At 38.3% G+C, this 20,073-nt stretch overlaps 1 protein-coding gene across 8 annotated transcripts in view; it reads left to right on the top strand.

The window, feature by feature from the left end:
• Erc1 (ELKS/RAB6-interacting/CAST family member 1) overlaps positions 1-20,073 on the top strand; it is a 273,287-nt gene that overhangs the window by 117,819 nt on the left and 135,395 nt on the right. For 4 of the 8 annotated variants that reach the window (XM_051203828.1, XM_051203829.1, XM_051203832.1 and 1 more), the window contains 2 exons: positions 8,207-8,342; positions 14,644-14,775. In XM_051203828.1, the coding sequence (XP_051059785.1) occupies positions 8,207-8,342; positions 14,644-14,775 (268 nt within the window). The remainder of the gene's footprint in view (positions 1-8,206; positions 8,343-14,643; positions 14,776-20,073) is intronic. The other 4 variants (XM_051203830.1, XM_051203831.1, XM_051203833.1 and 1 more) reach the window with 1 other exon arrangement.

Here is a 20,073-nt window from a genome sequence, read left to right as displayed (position 1 = left end):
TGATAAGGAAATGTGTTTGAGATCTACAAGAAAATCAGCAGTGTGGATGAGAAGTTGAAAAACAGAAGAAAAATTACGCAAGAAAATTGAAAATTTGAAGGGGAAAAAACTAAATTTTAAGAACATGAAGTGGAAAGCTTCACCAGCATACAGATCAGGAAAGAACTGCCCCAGGAGATGCCCTGGTTAAGATGTGTAAATTCCAGAGCAAAGAAATTATTGACAGCTTTTAGAGAAAAACACAGATTCATTTACAAAGGCATACTCCTTGTAATAATAATCTTAGAGGTCCCTACAGAAGCCCTAAAAGCTAGAAAAGCATAGATTCGTATACTTTAAATTCTAAAATAACTGCCAAACAAGATTATATCTGCCAAATACATATTTTGAATTGATGGAGAAATAAAGACGTTTCAAGATCAGCACAAATGAAAGCAATTAATGATCACCAAAACAGCTCTACAGAAGATACTTAAAACAATTCTATACACAGGAGAGAGAAAGGGGAAGAAAGCCGGTCATAGCTGTAGAGTATGGCAACATAAAAATCTGATGAGAGCAATAGAGTAGCAAACAAGAGCTAGAAAAGAAACAAACATATCCTCCTAAGTATATCAGGAATCACCTGAGATAAACCAAGGAAAAAGAAACAGCAACATTGTTTGAGCCACCTGTGCTGGCTAGTTTTTTGTCAACTCAATATAAGCTAGAGTCATTTGGGAGATCTCAGTTGAGGAAAAGCCACCACCACATTGACCTGTGGGACAGTTTCTTAATTGATGACTGATACGGGTGGGCAGAGCTTATTGTGGATCATGTTCCCCATGGGCTTTGATCCTGGTTGCTATAAGAAAGCAGGCAGAGCAAGCCATGAAGAACAAGCCATTAAGCAGCACTCCTCTGTGTCCTCTGCTTCAGTTCCTGCTCCTAGGTTCCTGCCTGGCATGACCTTATGCCCTGACTTCCTTCAGTGATAGACTGTTACCTAGATGTGTGAGAGGAAATAAGCCATTTTCTCCCCAAAGTTGCTGCTGGTCATGGTGTTTATCACAGAAATAGGAACCTTAACTAAAATAGCAGCCCAAGAAATAATCATCAAAATTAGAGAAATCAGCAAGTATCCTTTAGTAGTAACCCCGAATGTTAATGCTCCCAGTTCCCCAAGTAAAGACCATAAACCAACTGAGTGAATCAAAATTCAAGAGCCAGGCCCTAGAGAGGTGGTTCTGCAGTTAAGAGCACTCACTCCTCTTGCAGAAGACTCAGGTTCCTTACTCAGCATTCCTGTGGTGGCTTACAGTCTTACATAATTCCAATTCTAGAGCACTTGATAATCTCTCCTGGTCTCTGCATGCACTTGACACATATATAGTGTATATACATATAAAAGTAAATCTTTACGTCCTCTCCCCTACCAAACAAAGAAATTCAGGATCCAACTGTTCATTGTTTACAAGAGATAGACCTTAGTGGTAAACTTACATACGGAGCGGAAGTCAAAGAATGGAAAGCTCTGTGTCTACCAAGCAATTAGAAGCAGAAGTGGCCATTCTTATATCTGAAAAGTAGACTTCAAGCCCAAGTTAGAAGAGATACTTACCTTTGCTGTAGCTCTGAGGGCAGAGTTTCAGAAATACAGCTGCCACTGTTGGATACAGTCAAGAACCATCACCTGTTGGAAAAAGCTTGTAAAAGAAACTGATAAGTACCACAAAGATTCTATAAATATGTAATTATATATTTATTATATATAATATTATATAACTATATATTTTACACAAAGAATAAAGTCTAAAAAGGGTTCAGTCTTTTATGACAGGTAATTAAGAAGTAATCAAACATATTCTTGCTAACTTTAGTAACGGCCAGTTTTTTATTGGTAAAATGTGAACCGAGATGGCATGTTTGCTCTTCAGTACTACCATAAAGGTGGTATGACTACATACATGTTGAGACGATTTCATCCTGACTGTTCTGGAACTCACTATGTGGATGAATAGGCTAGCCTTGAACTTACAGAGGTCTACATGCCTCTGTTTCCTCCTCCTTGGTGCTGTGTTTAAAGGAGTTTGCCACCACACCTAACCAGATGTGATTTTCCTTAAGGAAGATTTAGAAATGGAAAAATGTTAACAAACTAAAATTTCTTTGCATTGATCACCTGTCATCATTATTACTGATACCATCTTGAAGTCTTTATTTTGATCATGGTTTCTTTGTAATAGAGACATCATTTCTTTTTCTCTCTTTTTTTTAGTGGGGGTTTAGAGATAGGGTTTCTTAGCTGCCCTGCAATTCACTCACCCTGCAGACCAGTCTGGCCCCAGACCCACAGAGATCTGCCTGCCTCTGCTTCCCAGTGCTAGGATTAAAGGTATGTGCCACCATACCTGGCTTGAGTCATTGTTTCTTGAAGGATAAAATATTGTCATGTATGTACACTAAAAATAAGTGCATTTAAACTTAGTGGAAAAGGTGAGCATTAGTGCTTTTCAGTCTGTTCTAAGAATCAGAAAAACAAGGAGCATTGCCAGCTTTAGTTTGTGAGGCTGTTCATTACACTGAAACTTGTAGGTGTAGTTTCTTTCCAGCCCCTTAGTCCCAACTAGGAAGCCCACCACAGTTCCGTTTTACGTGGAAATTCTTGCCTCACATGAATTACAGAGCCTGGTCTAGTGGGTACAGTGCCAGTGGTGCAAGCGTGGTCATCTGAGTTTGATCCCAGAATCCTCAGTGGAAAGAGAGAACCACCTTTCCAAGGTTGTCTGTGTACTGTAATAAGTGGACAGTACACTGTACAGATGTATATAGTAAAGATTTTTTTTTTTTTTTCTTTTTTTGACAGGGTTTCTCTGGGTAGCCATGGCTGTCCTGGAAATCACTCTAGACCAGGCTGGTCTCAAACTCACAGAGATCTGCCTGCCTCTGTCTTCCAAGTGCTAGGATTAAAAGCATATACCAACACCACCTGGAAGATAAAAACATTTTTTTAAGAAGATAAAATTATGGAGCAATTTCCCTGATGAATAGGAATGCAAAAATTCTCATTAAAACCAGTTCAGCAATATATTATTCACATTTCCTGTGAATAAATTGGCCTGATTCCAGGGATGCATGGTTGATTAACTCTCTGGAAATCAGTATGTATAGTATTTAGACTCACATGATCACTTCAGTGCATGCAGAAAAAATATCTTTATGAGCATTAATGGTCCCCACCCTGAGAAACTAGGAATAGAAGGAAATGCCTCAACATGTCAAACCTACAGCAGTGTGTTACCAAATTTTGAGATACTGAAAGTAGGAACAAGACAAGAGGGTTGACTTTCCCCACTCTTATTCAGTATAGCACAGTTCAGGTCTTACCTAGAGCAAGAGAAGGAAGATATCAACTGTCTTTCTTTGCAAATGACATGACTCTAAATAGTGAAACCCAAACTCTGAGATTCCATTAAACATTTGGAGCAATGTAGCAGGATTCACAATACAAGGAAAACAAGCTTATCTCTACTATAAATGAAGACACTTAGAAATCAGGAAAGCAAACCTACTCATGATAGCCTTAAAACAAAACAAAAAACTTAGGTTACCTAGGAATATACATACATACATACATACATACATACATAAACACACACACACACACACACACACACACACACACACACACACACGGAAATGAAATACCTGCACAATAAAAACTGAACAGTGAGCCAGGTGGCTTTAATCCTAGCTCTCAGGAGACAGGCAGATCTCTGAATTTAAGGCTAGTCTGGTCTACAGTATTAGTTACAGCACAGCGAGGATTACATAGAGAAACCCTGTCTCAAAAAACAAACAAACAAAAATAAAAACAAACTGAAAAGTAAAGAAAGACATTAAAGGTGACAGTAAAAGATTAAAAGACTGGCATAATTAATATTGTAAAGATAATTATTACACCAAAAGCAATCCTGCAGATTTCATGTAGTTTCCATCAAAATTCTAGTGACATTCCTCATGTAAACAGAACAATTCCCAAATTCGTATGGGACCACAAAAGACTGAATAGTCAAAATAACCCTGAGCTAGAAGAGTAGTGCTGGAAGTATCACAATACTTGATTTAAAGGTACACTCTAGAGTTATAGTGACAAAACCAGTGCAGGGTTGCACAAAGCATATCTGGGGACCAGTGGACCAGAAGAGAAGGCCCCAAACAGAACCGCTGGCAGCCACCAGTTCTGTCAAAGATGCTAACAGCAAAGGAAACTTACATGTTAGGAAAGATAGCTTCTAGACGAATTGTGTGGAAAACAGGGTGCTTACAAGAAGATTGAAATTCGATCTGTACCTTTCCCTGCATACAAAAATCAACTCACAGTAGATCAAAGACCTTGATGTAAGAAAGCAGACTTCCAAACTTCTAGGGATAGTGTGGGGAAAAACAGTTCCAAATGTAAGAATGGGCAGGGCTTTTCTGTAAAGGAAAAGGGAGCTCATGTAGTAACAGCAAGAGTTGAGAGGTGGGACTGGACAAAATTCCAAAGCTCACAGCAAAGGAAGCAGTCTGCAGGATGAAAAGACTGCTACCAGCAGGAGGGAACTGCTAGAGATGTGGCGCGGAGAGGTTAGTACTTGGCATCGGTGAAGAATTAAAAAGTTTACTCCTAACTAGTCCAGTTCAGAAGTGGAAAATGAATTAAGCTGTTCTGAAAGAATTACTGTGGCTGGCCAGTAAACATAAAGATAGAAAAAGTTCTTTGCAGCCATGTAAATGCAAATCTCATCAAAAGCTGCTTTGTTGAAATACTATTATTATGAAAATAAATGCTGGAGGAAATAGAGTAGAAGGCAGGGATTTATTATGTTGTTGATGTTTCATTATATTTTACTAATGTATTTTGATGGTATTTCTTTTTATATAGTTACTATAGAAAATAATTGAAAATGGTACTTAGTGAGCTGACATACCCACTGTGCTCTCCTCTGTTGTTGTAACTTTGTGTATATACTCTGCATATATCCATGTTCACATTCCTCATGCACACAAGACAAGGCAGGAAAAGTCAGTGGAGAGAAAGGCCAGGTAATACTTATTCTTAGTTTTTAGAATATAACAGCAACAACCACAAACTAAAATGAACAAAAGATATTGAGAAAGAAAATAGGGAACCACATGGAGAGTGTGGATCACATTCTACCTAAGATGGCCGCTATCCCATCTTAAAAAGAAGTTAAAAGTGACATGTCTAGAAAACCAAGAAAAAGAAACATAAAGAGACAAAAGCAAAGACACCTTGATGTTTTAAAATTTCTCTTGTGTGAATATGAAGTCATGTTTGGGTGCATTCCTCTGGAGTTCCATTAAATTTTTTAGAGTCATTTGAATGTTGTGTCCAGCATTTTGAAAATCAAAATGTGAATTTTAAAAAACATACACAAATGGGGTATACGGTAGACTAGATTTTGAGCAATGAATTTCTTAAATTATTTTCTGAAATAAAGTTCATAACTGTGACCTAGTTCTTGGTTGTAAGGAGTAAATTTGATTTTTTTTCTCTAAGATATAATTATGAATTTAAAAAATGCTGAAAAGTACAATTGGCCTTGATTGGATCAAATGTTTAGCCTATAATATATGCTTTTAACGGAAAGCCAATCTAGTGGTTTTAAATGGCTTCCTTACTGAGTGTGTCACAATGCCTCCAATAGCCAGGGCTTGCAAAACAGACATCACTGGCTGCCAGCACCATCTGGAATAACTCTCAGATACAAGGTGAATGGAATTTATGCACATAGTATATAAAAATATAAGAATAATTTTAAAAATAAGTTTGATTCATGAAAACAGACTTGTTCTTCATGTCTTTGGCTTTTTTTAAATCTTAAGTCCTAATAAGTTTTGTTTTGTTTTCTTCTTCTATTAGTTGATAGAATACTACATTTTGGAAATATTAAAATTATGAAGTTGGAAAATTAAATGTAAATGTTATTTTTATTTCCTTTGATATTATTTTTATTGTGTTGTCTATAGCGGAAACCTGTAAATACTTCATGTGACAAAGTGAAGTTCTGTTACTACCTTCCCAGTGGTGTAGATTCTATCACAGGATAAATGTTTATTTTGTTGTCAATGTCATTAATTCACCATTTCCTCTTGACTCCCTTTTCCTCAGCAAACACTAACTACTCACAGTTCTGTGGAGGGGTGGGTTCCTGTGAGCTTGTCACCTACCCAGGATGGCATGCTGATGGGCCTACTTTTACTTTTTTATTTTTTTAATTTTTTTGAAACAGAGTCTCTATAAGATGTCCTTGCTGCCCTTGAACTCACTGTAGGCAGGCAGGCTCTGAATTGTGATCCTCCCAGCCCAGCCTGGGACTGCAGGCCTGCACAGCTCTTTCTTGAAGGATATATTGGTTTGTTGTTTTTGTCTGGGTTTACTTTTAAGACAGAGTCATACTATATGGTATAAACTGACCTGAAATTCACTATATAATCCAGGTTGGTTTCAAACTTGTGATTCCTTCTTCTTTTACAGCTTCTGGGGTGCTGGAATTTCAGGTGTGTGCCACCACATCTGGCATTGATTTCAAGGTTTTGAAGAACTACCATGCAATTATCATAATGGTTATTTCACTGTATCAGGATTCATTTTTGTTCACATCCTTGCCAACACTTGCTGTCTGTTTCTTTTTTATTATAGCTATTATAAGAGATGATACATTGCTAGGCATTGGTGATAAATGGCTCTAATCCCAGCACTTAGGAGGCAGAGGCAGGCAGATCTCTGTGAGTTCAAGGCCAGCCTAGTCTGTAGAGTGAGTTCCAGGACAGCCAGAGCTACACAGAGAAACCCTGTCTCAAAACACAGAGATAGACAGACAGACAGAGAGGATACGTTTTTGTTATTTTATAGGTTTGATTTGCATTTCCTTGTAATGTTGAATGTTTTTGTATATAGTTATTTCTTTGTCTGTTGAACACTTTGTCCACATAAAAGTTGGTATTTTGCATTTTGTTGTTTTGTCTTTTGCTCGTCTATCACTGCCAAACTCCACCTTCTTTGAAATGGATCTTTTTGTGTCTTATTTGGACTGGTCTTGTAACCTTGGGCTTATGTGACTCTTAGACTTCAGACTCCGTGTAGCTGGGACTGTGTGCTGTTGTCCAGCATCCTTCCCTATTCTTATTTTTTTCTTGTTAGTGAAATGACTTTTTTTTTTTCTTAAATTTGTATATTAGCTTCAGGTTTATTTTCTGATTTGCAAGTAGTTTCTGCCATTTTTGTCTGTAGGATTCTCTTTAGTCTGTTGTTTGCCATGTACCTTTTATTTACTTATTTTTTTTAGTTTGATAAAATCTTTTTGCTTTGTTGTGAGTACTTTTAGCACAAAAATGAATTACTTATTGTGAAAGAATTCTTTTCTTTATGTTATGTTCTGGTAGTTTGACAGTTTTCAACTCTTTTAAGTCTTTAATATGTTTTGTTTATCTTTTTGTATATGAATGACATGAAAATATGGGTCCAGACCATTGTTCTTCATGTAGATTCAGTTTTCCATCATTGTTCATTAAGAAACTAGTCTTTCCTCACTGTGTGTTTTGGTATCTTTCTCAAAATTAATTGATTCTAAATGCAAGGACTTCTTTGCATGCCATCTATTCTGTTTTAAGGATGGCTATTTCTGCTTATATACTATGAGCATCTTAATATTTTGGTTACTGTAAATTTGCAATACAGTTTGAAATCGGAAAGCACGGATTTTAAATTCTATGAATATAAAAGTAACATAAAGCATTAAAGAAATAGCTCACAGTTTGGGAGAAAATATTTAGACAATGTGTAAGAGATCTGCCATTAAGAACAAAATGTCCTAAACAATGATAGTGGTAGAAACAGGAAAGGCCAGAGACCATATTCAAAGAGGTCCAACACTTCTGTGTTTCAGGTATGAGGCTTGAATTGGTTATCTTTTTATACCTTCCTCTGCCTTTCTTTTATTCTGCAATTTCTTTGTATGCACTAAGATACCTTTCCATTAGAAAACTGCAGCATTATTGCATCTAGTTTGTTACCTCTATTGGTACATGGGGGGTGGGGGGAGATGGAATTGTTGAACAGAATTTGCTCTCCAGATACTCTTAGTTGGGTAAGGCATATAAGTAGACGTATACTTCCTGTGCATGTATGCAAGGATTGTCTTCCTTTTTCCATCTACAGGCAAGTCAAAGACCAGAATAAGAAGGTAGCAAATCTGAAGCACAAGGAGCAGGTGGAGAAGAAGAAGAGTGCACAGATGCTAGAGGAGGCCCGGAGAAGGGAGGACAGTCTCAGCGACAGTTCCCAGCAACTGCAGGTCAGAGCTCCCATCTGAAGGAGCGCATGCCACGATCTGATCCTGCCTTGTCTGCTGTTTGCTCTTCCTCTGTGTCCTCCTCTTCCTTCTCTTTCTAACCCTGCTTGCTGCCTTCCTCTTAGACACCCTGTTTAGCAAAAAAAAAAAAAAAAAAAAAAAAAAGAAAGAAAGGCTTTTAAATAGGAAAGGCAAGTTTTATTCAACAGCTATGTAAGGATGTCTCAGCATAGGAGGAGTCCTCTTGCTTCAAGTTGATCACACTTAATTGGTAAGTTCAATGCCAGTTTGATGAGTATGTTACAATAAAGCTTCAGAATTGTCAGTACAGCTGTTTGCCAGTCCCATTCAGTAAAGGGTGTTGGTAATTTGTGTGTGTGTGTGTGTGTGTGTGTGTGTGTGTGTGGATCCATCTTCTTTTTTCTCCCTCTGTATTTTCCTCCAATTTTTCTTTTGAACTTTTAATATTATTATTATATAACAAGATGGTGATGATGATAATAGTAATAGTTATCATTTTATGTGTATAGGTCTTTTGCCTGAATGTATGTGCACTACTTTTGTGTGTCTGGTGTGGAGCCTTCAGAGGGTGTCAAATCTCCTGATACTGGGGTTACATATAGCTGTGAGCCACCACAGGTATGCTGGTAATTGAAAAGCGCAATTTGGAAGAGCTGCCAGTTTCCTTAATTTCTTTTCTTCTCTCTCTCTCTCTCTCTCTCTCTCTCTCTCTCTCTCTCTCTCTCTCTCTCTCTCTCTCTCTCTCTTTTTCCAAGATAGGGTCTAACATCCCTGGCTGTCCTGGAACTCACTTTGTCGACCAGACTGGCCTTGAATTCACTGAGATCTGCCTGCCTCTTTCTCCCTGAGTGCTGGGATTAAAGGTGTGTGCCACCACTGCCAGATGTTGCCAGATTTCTTAATCACTGAGCTGTCTCTCCAGTCCCTTCTTTTTATATTTTTAAAGGCATACATGAACTATTTATTTATTTATTTTTATGGTTTATTTTATTTTTTTTTTAATGTGTGGGTATTTTTCATGCACGGCTATCTGTGCACAACATTTGCACCTGGTTCCTATGGAGATCAGAAGAGGGCACCAGAGTCTATGCAACTGGAATTACAGATGGTTGTGAGACACCATGGGGTTGCTGAGAACCAAATTCGGCTCCTCTGGAAGAACAACAAGAGCCCAGTTATTTACATTAATTAAACCAGGCCCCATCACAATAGTAGCAGCTCTAGTGTTATAAGTGCAGTTAGCTTCTTAGTATTTATGTTGGGCCCAAAACAGTTGGGGAATTCGTTGCAGAAGTGCTAAAGTACTGTGGTGCCCAGCTTCCTAACTGGCTCGGCAGTGGTTTAATGCTGTGTCTCCTATGTCTGTATGCTGGCCCCGTTTCTCATGGCCATACTACTTTAGAAAGAAGGTTAGGTATTAGAGTATGCCAAGCGTTTACGGAACCATCACAACCCCTTGAAGGCAGCGACACTGCTGTCACCTTGCTTTTCTGTGCTGTCAGCTGTCCTGCGGTGTGGCGCAGTGCTCATTTCACAGTTCAGAACCACAGAGTAGTGACTGTAGAGATGTGGGGAGTCACTGTCTGAAGCTGTTTTAGGATTTATAGTAGCTTCAATGTAGACGTAAGAACTTTTCTGGTGAGTATCTTTTTTTTCTTTCCTCTTTAATACATCTTTTACTGCTTACAGCCTGTTGTTTTCCTTCATCTATCTATGTCATTGCAAGGAAAAAGTAGAAACAAAAGCAAGGGTACCCAGGGCTTAGTAGAGCAGAAATAAAAGTAGACAAGCCCAGAGGAAAGGAGTCTTGAGAAGGAAAAGACAGTGTTTCTATTAGAGAAAAACAGACCTGTAGATATCATGCAGAAACACCAGACATTAAGACCAAGCCTGTCTTGTACCTCAAACCTCCTGCCCAAGCAGGGTGACTCCTTTTTGTCTCCAGCTGTTGTAGCTGCCAGTTGGCAGCAGCTTGCCTAGTACATGGCAGTTTATTCTTTTGGTTCCCTTGGATCTGTCCTTTCCAAAGACTCAGCTCTAGGCTCAGTGAGTCTAACCATTTAAAAGTAGCTGCTCCCATTGATACCTGAATGCCTGGCAGTGTTGGGAGCACATGACTGGGAAAACCCTGAAGTTCCCATATAAGACATTGTGTCAAAATTAAAAGAACAACAACAACAGCAAAAAACCCACCATGGAGGCCTGGTGTTCTCAAAAAGAAGGACTCATTGGCACTGGGAAATTTTATAGCTGCCATCATTTTAATTATGGCATGTTTATGGCACGCTAACCAACATGCCAGTGAATTCATGTAGGCTTTGCCATGTTCATGATGCCACATACCAAGATGGTGCCATATCATGTGACTGTTTACATCTTGATAACATTATTAACCAAGATGGTGGCTACATCATATGGTTACATTCATCTTATGAGTTCATCATCCAACCTCCTGGTTGCTTTTTGCTTATGTGAATTCTATTCCATAATAAGATTAGCCCATCCCTCTTCAGGGAACAAGTCCCTGTGAGATTCATTCTTCTCACAGGTTAAATATGTTGTATCCAACCCTTTTCCCTTAAAAAGTCACCTGACTTAGGTTAGTATGTAAGCCTAAAATATCATAGTAACAAAAAAGAAAGGTATACCTTGGTTTTAGAATAAGAAAGATGAGTCCTTGTACCCTTTCACACTCATAACTATGAATGTCAAGCAATGTCATCTGGATCTTGTTTTGACTTCTGCTCAGTTCTGATGCCCAAATTGTGCCATGAAAAGATATCATGGGCCATTTTTTCCCATTGGAGCATGGCATGTGTTGAGATCAGAGGGGTCTGTGGCTTTCTGTTGCTAGTATTTAGGACTCTAAAAAGCAAACTTGTTCCTAATTTTACCTTTAATACCAGCACTTGGGAGGCAGAGGTAGGTGAATCTCTGTGAGTTCAAGACCAGCCTGGTCTACAGAGCTAATTCCAGGGCAGCCTCCAATGCAGTACAGAGTATCCCTGTCTGGAAAAACAAAAACAAATAAACAACAATAACAACAACAACAAAACCAAAAAAACAAAGAAAAAAAAAAACCAAAACACTTTTTAGTGGTCTTTTATGGAATGGCATTTTGACCTGGTTAGAATAGTAGCTTTCTGGGAGAGAGAAGATGGGGAGTTAAAACTATGTTTGAAGGTTTCTTGCATTGTTCAACCTTTCTTTATCAGAGCAGTGGGGAGTATATTGAACAGGATTAGAGAGCTGCTTGCTAGCCAGAGTATTTGATTTGCTTCTCTCTGGGAGAATTTGTTTACTTTTTCTGGTGGGTCATGGTCTCAGTATCTCTCCCTATTGCTACAAGCTCCCTTGCTTCCTCTTCCTCCTACCCTTTCTCTTCCTCTTTCTTGGTGATTTCACATCTTGGCCTCCTCATCGCAAAATCTGATTTTATGAAGATTTCTTGCATTCCAAGTTTCAACTTCCAGAATGACCTGCCTGACCACTAAAGGAATACTCTGTTGTCCTCCATAGCATTTCTTACCCTTGATCTGTGCACACACTTGCTTGGTCACAGTTCCCTTACTTTTTTGGGCCCTTTGCTGCAATGTGGAGAATCTTTCCATCTGAGATCATCACTGATCCAAAAAAGTATTTCATCAGGAACCCTGAGAGCCAGTGCAATGGAGGGAGAGACATGGCTCTCCTAAGGGAGGGGATCTGAACATTTTCTAGTTGGGTTTGAAACCCCAGACAAGCCCCTGAATTCTTAGCCGTAATCAACAAATAATTTTTGTGTCCCCCAAAGGAACATAAAAAGAAAATGTATTCTACCAAAAATAATTTTTTTTATTAAAAAAAAAAAAGGGTTACCCAGGAACTCAAACTGGGCTAGCAACACAGACTGCCTTGTGTCTTTTATCCCTGATGTAGGTGGCGACTGTATCTCCTCCCATTGGTGGGTGATTGACTTTACAATCTGACACAATTATTTCATCTCCCAAAGACAAATGACAAGGTTCAAGAAATAAGAATCCTTGCTGAGTTAACTACTTTAGATTAAAACAAAACAAGGCAAACTATAGCTGTCATGTAATTGCCATCATAGATCTACTTCTATGAAGTCAGCTTTTTAGATACATATATTCAGTTAACCTTTATGTGCTTAGCACACTTCAGTTAACCCGATGTCCTCTGAGTTCATTTTCATTATAAAAAATAAAGGATGTTCTCTCTTTCTCTTTATGGTTTGGTAGTATTACCACTGTGTATATACAGCCCTTTTTTGGTATAAGAAAAAAAAATTTGAGCTTAAAGACAATTTTATTGGAGTTTTAAAAGCTATTGACTGTTGCCTGGACTAAGGAGACAGAGAAGAGGAATATAGAAAGCCATGCATTTGAGTTAGGCTGGCATGAAGAACTTTAAACATTTTTTAAATTGTCATTATTGTTGTACATGTCTGTATGATGAGGAGAGTTATTTGTGACATACCATATGCCTGTATGGAAGTCAGAGGACAACTTTGTGGATTCAGTTCTTTCTTTCTACCTTATGTGAATTATAAGGAAGTGAATTCAAGTCATCTTAGCTTTACTGGTTGAGTCATTTCCCCGGCATGAAGATAGCATATTTCCTTTATCCATTCCTCTAGTGATGGATATTTAGGTTGATTCTTTGTCTTGACTGTTGTTTAGCCATGTGTCATTATGTGATACCATAGTAAAGCTGGGCAAATAGATGTTTCTTCAATCTGCCAATTTCATTTCATTTAAATACACGAGAGTAGAACTGCTGAGTCATATAGTAGTTCAGTATTTAATATTATGCAGACCCTCCATCTGTTAGCCATATGTATGAGACAGTGTCCCTGTCTTCATCCTCATGAGTGTTCACTTCTTGTCTTTTCTATAGTAATCTAAAAGGAGTGAGATACCTCTTTGTGGTTTTTAATTATATTTCCCCAATGATTAATGATGTTGAGGATTTTGTTTTCAAAATTGTGTATCATTTTTATGTTTTCTTTTATCTATGCATCTCTTTTGCCCTTTTAATGAACTAGGTAACTGTTCAGTTCTTATATATTTTTGGATTTTAGCCATTGTCAGATTATAGTTTGATTATTTGCTATAATGCAGAGATTGTTATTGTCTGAGGTAATCCTGTCTGTCTGATTTTGCTTCTGTTGCCAGTTTTTGCAGTTTTATTAAAAAGAAAAAAAAAAAAAAAAAAAACCCTTTCTCCAACCTAATATTACAAAGTCGCCTTCAGTAGTTTCTTAGCCACCCCCTCCCCCCGCCAAGTAGTTTCTTAGATTTGTTTTGTTCTTTTTTTCCTCTTCCCTCATCTTTTTTTGTGACAACATCTTATAGTGTAGTTTAAGATGGCCTTGAATTCATGGAGATCCACCTGCCTCAGCTTTGTGAGTACTGTTTAGGTAGGAGTTACCACATCTGGTTTAGCGTTAGTTCTTTAGTTCATTTTGAGTTGACATATTCTAAGAGATTAAGAGTTTGCTTTTATTCTTCTTCATATCAACATCTGGGCAAATCTTGATACTCATTTTTATATTTTAATACAAGGCAATACTGTGTTCTGAATCCACTGGCTTTTTTTTTTTTTAAGAGATTGAGAATGGTCCTAAGGAATCCATGGTTTCATTCTTCTTGGCTCTTACTTTTATCTTTTCTATTCCTGTACTACCTTTTGGATCCTAAAGACTGATTATATGGATGGGAATTTACATTTTAAAACCCTAGAGCATATTACTTAACTAAACTGTTCATATTCAAACCAGTCTCTCACACACACACACTTGTTTTAAGAAGAGAGAGTTTCACTTTCTTGAATGTTAAAAGTCTTCATTTTTAAGAAGTTTTTCAGAAATTCTCTGTATAATTGAATCTGTCTTGCAGGTGTGACTTCCTTAGCGCTGTGGAACTGACTCTAAGTAGACACTCCATTAGAGTCACCTTTCAGCTCAGTTTAAGCAGTAGTTATTAAAAAACAGCCTTATAGTTTTGAATAGTTAACCTCTTACTGCTTATGGCTTCTAACACCAGTGGTTTCCTTCTCTTTGTTGTGGAGAGCAAATCTATCATGTCTATCTTGCTTCACTAACTTGATTCTGTGCTCTTAACAATAGACTTCAGCTTCCTTCTTCCCTTGTTCAGTTCTTTACTCTATGGAGGTATCTTTCTGCCCTGAATTTGCTTCTGAAGAGAAGGATGCTCCTTGACGAGTAGGCACGTTCTGAGTTCTGATGGCCCTCCTTCACCGAGTCTCCATCGTTTTCCAGGACAGTCTCCGTAAGAAGGATGACAGGATTGAAGAGCTGGAAGAAGCACTGAGAGAGAGTGTACAGATAACTGCAGAGCGTGAAATGGTGCTGGCACAAGAGGAGTCAGCCAGGACCAGTGCTGAGAAACAGGTCTGCGATTTCATGTAGCTACTAGCAATGCTGCTGGGTAAACACAGGTAAAACCAGTGTAGTTTAAGGTGAGCTGAACATGCTGACTCTACAGGGGCTTTCAAAACTACTCCATCAGTACTAGTTCTTAGCCTTATGAAGTGACTAAAATATAACTGCAGGGGGTGGCTCATGTTAATGTTGAGATCTCTAAAGTAATAACTTAGGAATGATTCATAGACATTTATGCAGCAAAAGATAATAAAACATGTGACTGACATAGCATGCAACATGTCTGTTTGCTACATGACTGTGAAAAAGCCCAGCTTTGGAGGTGAGGTGAGTGAGAAAACACAAATATGTCTCAGTAAGAAAATAGTTTTCTATTTAAGGTTACAAAGATATAGCAGCACTCCTCTGCCAGATTGCCCTGTCTCAGCCTGTGGTAACTTGAAAGGCTCTTCATGGCATTTGTTTTATATGCATCTGCCTCTCTGTTAGGTCTCTGTATGCTTGCTGTTGACTCATTAGAAAGAATAAGTAAATATGGGAGCTGTGAATGGAGGAGCAGCTTTAGTATATAAATACTGTAATCTTGGTTCCCATTTTGAAAATGTGGCTTTAGATTTTATATCTACCTAGCACAGATACCATAACATTTAATTTTTGTAGCACCCAGCCCCTTGTGTATGTGAGAATAACAAATATTATCTAGGTACCTTAGTTGGGTTTCTATTACTGTGATAAAACTCCATAATCAATGGCAACTTGGGTAAGAAACAGTCTACCAATGAGGGAAGTCAGGCCAGGAACCCAAACGGCAAAAGGACCTGGGGGCAGGACCTGATGCAGTTTATGGAGGGTGCTGCTTACTGGCTTGCTTCCCCCTGGCTTGTTCAGCCTGCTTTCTTATAGAACCCTGGGACCACCTGCTTAGGGGTGGTACCAACTAGTAGGCTGGGCTGTTCCACATCAATCAGTAATTTAAAAAATGCACTAGAGGCTTGCCTACAAGCAAATCAGGTATTGTTCTACTGAGGGTCCCACTTCTCAAATGACTCCAGCTCCTGGCTGTTGACATAAAATTAGCCAGGACATCAGGTAAACAGATTCAATGACATAGTAGTAGGAATCTGATGGGTTAACCTACCCCCTCCACTGAGAAGCTGCTGTTACTGGGAATTAAGAAGATCAGATGGTAAACAAATAACCACGTCAAGGCAGATATACTGTAGTAAGTACCTTATAAAGTCCCTTTGTAGCTGTAGTAGCTTCAGTAATACTCTTTAGTACTTTAGTGTTCCTGGATGTCTAACAGTGTTTATGAGATTGGCAATATAAGCATTTGGAGCATTTATGTTTATAATTCTTCTGTCTTCCTGATTGACCACTTTATATATAAATAATGACATCCTTTATCTCTTTATTAATGACTAAATGATTAAAGAGATGACTTGATGGCATCCCTTCTTAGGAGCACCTGCTACATTAGGGTGACTGTCTAGTGAGCTTCAGCAGTCAAACTATCTGACTCCCTAGCCAGGGTTACAAGCATGTGCTGCCCACTTCTCCCAGCTTTGTTTTTAGCCTGGGGTCTTGGGGTAGAGAGCAGATCCTCTTGCTCACATTGCAGCACTTAACTGGCTGAGCATTCCTTCCAGCCCCTGCCCTCCTCTCTCTGACTTTAGTACCTTCCACCCACAACTTCTTTCCAACTAACTTGAAATGCACATAACTAAGGACATATTCCACCTCCATGGACTAAAACTTTATCTACTCCATGAATATGTGACCCATTACTTGAAATGTGGTTTAAAAATGTACGGCTTACTTTTCAAGCATGATACATTTATTGCTTGTTATCTGCCAGTTCCTGAGATAAGTGCTTTGTTCATACGGCTGTTTAATCACCTAAACAACACATCTGGGTGGAAAATGAGCTTCTGTGCTCACTGGTCCTCTCACAGAATGGTTCCATTTCTTAGAGTTTGAGATCTTTCTGCTTGAAGCAGTGTTCCTGTTTTTACCATTAGTCCTACTTCTGTAGGATGTCTGTGATCTTTCAGATCTGACTTCTGTATCTTTGTAGGATTTTGAAAAGTTCCCTTCATTTATCTGTTTTATAACCTGTTACTATTAACTATTTCTATAATATGTAATAGGTATATTACTTGAAAATGCATCCACTAGTTTCTTTAGAAGAATATGAGCTCCCTGGGTGCTGGAGGTGTGTCTGTGTACTATTGTGGCTTTGACAGTTACAACCTACATCTAAGGACTTAATTCTGTTTAATTAGTGAGTGAACAAATGGAATTTTATTCCTACCTCTGTGCCTGCACACTCAAGGAATGTAGTCCTCTACAAACTGGGGATCCTGGGAGGTTGGCAGTAATTTAATGATTTCTTTTGCAATAATTATCAAAGTAGTGTTTTAAAATATTTTATTCTTTGTTTTAGCTGGTTTTCTGATGCATTTACTAAAAACTTTGTCATCAAAACAGATTAAAAAGTAATTCCAATTAAATGTTTAAATACTTAGAATAGCTATTTTCAAGTAATGTTTATTTTTTTTAGTTCTTGGTTTTAAAAGATTATAGCTGTAAAGCACAAATAGAAATCCTTATTATTTTTACCTTGCCTTTAAGGATGGGGAAATACATGTCTTAGGAGATGAATGTACAAAATTCTAGCCACCTGTTACTTGCTATTTTAGCTAATGGAAGCTAGCATGAACATTTCAGGTAACACCTGATCCTCAACTGAAAAAGTAAGTGGTTTGTACAAATATAAAAATGCATAAATTCAGAAATATTCAGAGCATTATAATGTCATCCAATATAGTGTGTCATTAATATCATTAATGTGAGAATCTTTCCTAATTTGATTTTATTTCCTTTTGGATTGTGCTGCTGTCCTTTGTTGGCCACGTTGACATTAGGGTTTTCAATATTTATCTTTTCCTGACTTAGAAATAGGTTTATAATATTTGTAAAAATGAGTTTTTTGTATTGCACATAATAGGCAACATTTAAGTTTTAAGAAATTCTTTACATTTATTTATTTGTGTATGTGTAGGAGCATTATGGTAGTGTACATGTGACAGTCATAGGGCAACTTGTGGATGTTAGTTTCATCCCTCCACCATGTGGGCGTTGGTATTTCAATTCAGGTCATCATACTTGGCAGCAGGTATTTTTACTATCTAAACTATCCCACCAGCTCTATTCAATTATTTATAGATATTTATATTTCAACCTCTTCCCTTACCCTTCAGAGTCTTAAACTGAGTTTCATGTCTCTAGTGACGGATTATTGAACTGAATAACTGAGTGGTCTAAAAGCATCACAAAAACAACCATGTTTTCTGGAACTATGTGGATCATTCTATCTTATAGTAAAATCTAGTTGTTTTGATGACTGGTTAGAAAGATCTGGTACGTATTAGACCCTGAAATGAGTCTGATGGAAATGTATCATAATCTCTTTTAATGCCTCAAATGCTAGCCTTTTAATGCTGGCCTCAAAACAAATACCACAAGAGCCATTCTTCACTTGACAAGGGACTTCGGAGGCCTACAGGGTTGCTATTTCAAAGAAAATTATGCAGACTCTGGCCTATTGGAAGTAGTTGTTAACTAGGTCTGCACTACCATAGCAGAAATCTTTTTTTTTTTTTCCAATTTAAGTTAGAAACAAACTTGTTTTACATGTCAATCCCAGTTCTTCTTCCTCCCATCCTCTTCTGGCCCCTCCCATCCCTTTCTGCTCCCCAGGGAGGGTGTAGCCTTCCATGGGGGTGTCTTCAAAGTCTGTCATATCATTTGGGGGAGGGCCTAGGTCTAAGTATCCTTCTCTGTGGAAAGTGCTTCCTAAGTCCATTCCTAGACTAGGGATAAATAAAATAAAATAAATACATTACCAGAGCCCCCATAGATTGCTCAGGCCTCCTAACTGACAGTCGTGTTCAGGGGGTCTGGGTCAGTCCTGTGCTGGTTTCTCGGCTGTCAGACTGGAGTCCAGGAGCTCCCCCTTGCTCAGGTCAACCATTTCTGTGAGTTTCTCCAGCATCGTCTTGATCCCTTTGCCCATCATTCCTCTCTTTCCACAGCAGAAATCTTTATGTTTAGACCTCTCTTTTTGATCTGAGGAAGATTGTAGGAAATGGACATTAAGCTTGAAAAGTGATAATTTTTTTTTGTAATAATGACAACCAAATAGCCTGCATTCCAATGCATTTATTAGTGGAAATTTCTAAAATATTTTCAATTAATAATATATAAACTCAGATACTTAGAGATCAGATGTCAGAAGAATTTGAATCATTTATATTATTGTAGACTTTCAAAAATACAAAATAAGTAAATCGGTGGATGAATTGAAACATTGTCTTTTGGGTATGTATGTGTAGGTGTGCATGTTTGCGTGCATGTGTGTGTGTTCATGCACATGTATTCACACACATGTATATGAAGGTCAGAAGAGCACCTCACGTATGCTTCCTCAGGTAGTTTTCACTTTTGTGTTTTTGTGTATTTTTGCATATTTGTTGAGACCAGAGATTAACATTAGGCAACCTCTTCAGTTACTCTTTACCTCAAACCTCTTCAGTTACTCTTTACCTCATTTAAAAAATATATTTATATTTATGTATGTGGGTGTTTGGCCTAGGTGTATGTGTGTCTGTGTCCCATGTACCAGCAGAGGCCAGAAGAATGTTGGTACAGACCTTGCAGATGGTTGTGAGTTGCTGTGTGGGTGCTGGGAACTAAACCCAGTCCTCTGAAAGAGCAACAAGAACGCTTTAACTTCTGAGCCCTCTCTCCAGGCTAGGCATTCCATTTCACATGTTTGAGGCCAAGTCTCTTGCCTGAAACTCACCCATTTAGTTAGACTGTCTGGCCAGCAAGCCCCAGGAACCCTTCTGCCCCAGCATGGGCATTACAGACATTACAGGTGCTGCAGATGAAACTCAGGTTCTCAATAATGACTGAACTGTACTTCTAGCTGCATTGGAGACTAGGTCTATCATTGACCTGTTTAACTAGGCTAGGCTGGTTGGCTAGTGAGTCCCAGCTAACATCTGTATCTGCCTCCCTAGCCCCAAGATTGGAAGAGTGTGTCACAGTGCCCAGCTGTCTTTCTATGGGTTCTAGGAAGAGTTCTTCTTGCTTGCTAGGCAATCACTTCATCACCTGCTCTGTTCCCCCTTTTTATGTACTAATGTATGGGATCCTACATGCTTACAGTAAACATGTCAGACAATGTAAATTCTATCTCAAGAATAATTTAAACTGCTATTTCTCTACATTTAATAACTG

The sequence above is a fragment of the Phodopus roborovskii genome, unplaced genomic scaffold (genome assembly GCF_943737965.1).
Source record: "Phodopus roborovskii unplaced genomic scaffold, PHOROB, whole genome shotgun sequence".
NCBI classification, from domain to species: Eukaryota; Metazoa; Chordata; class Mammalia; order Rodentia; family Cricetidae; genus Phodopus; species Phodopus roborovskii.
This window is presented reverse-complemented; position numbering and strand designations above follow the sequence as displayed.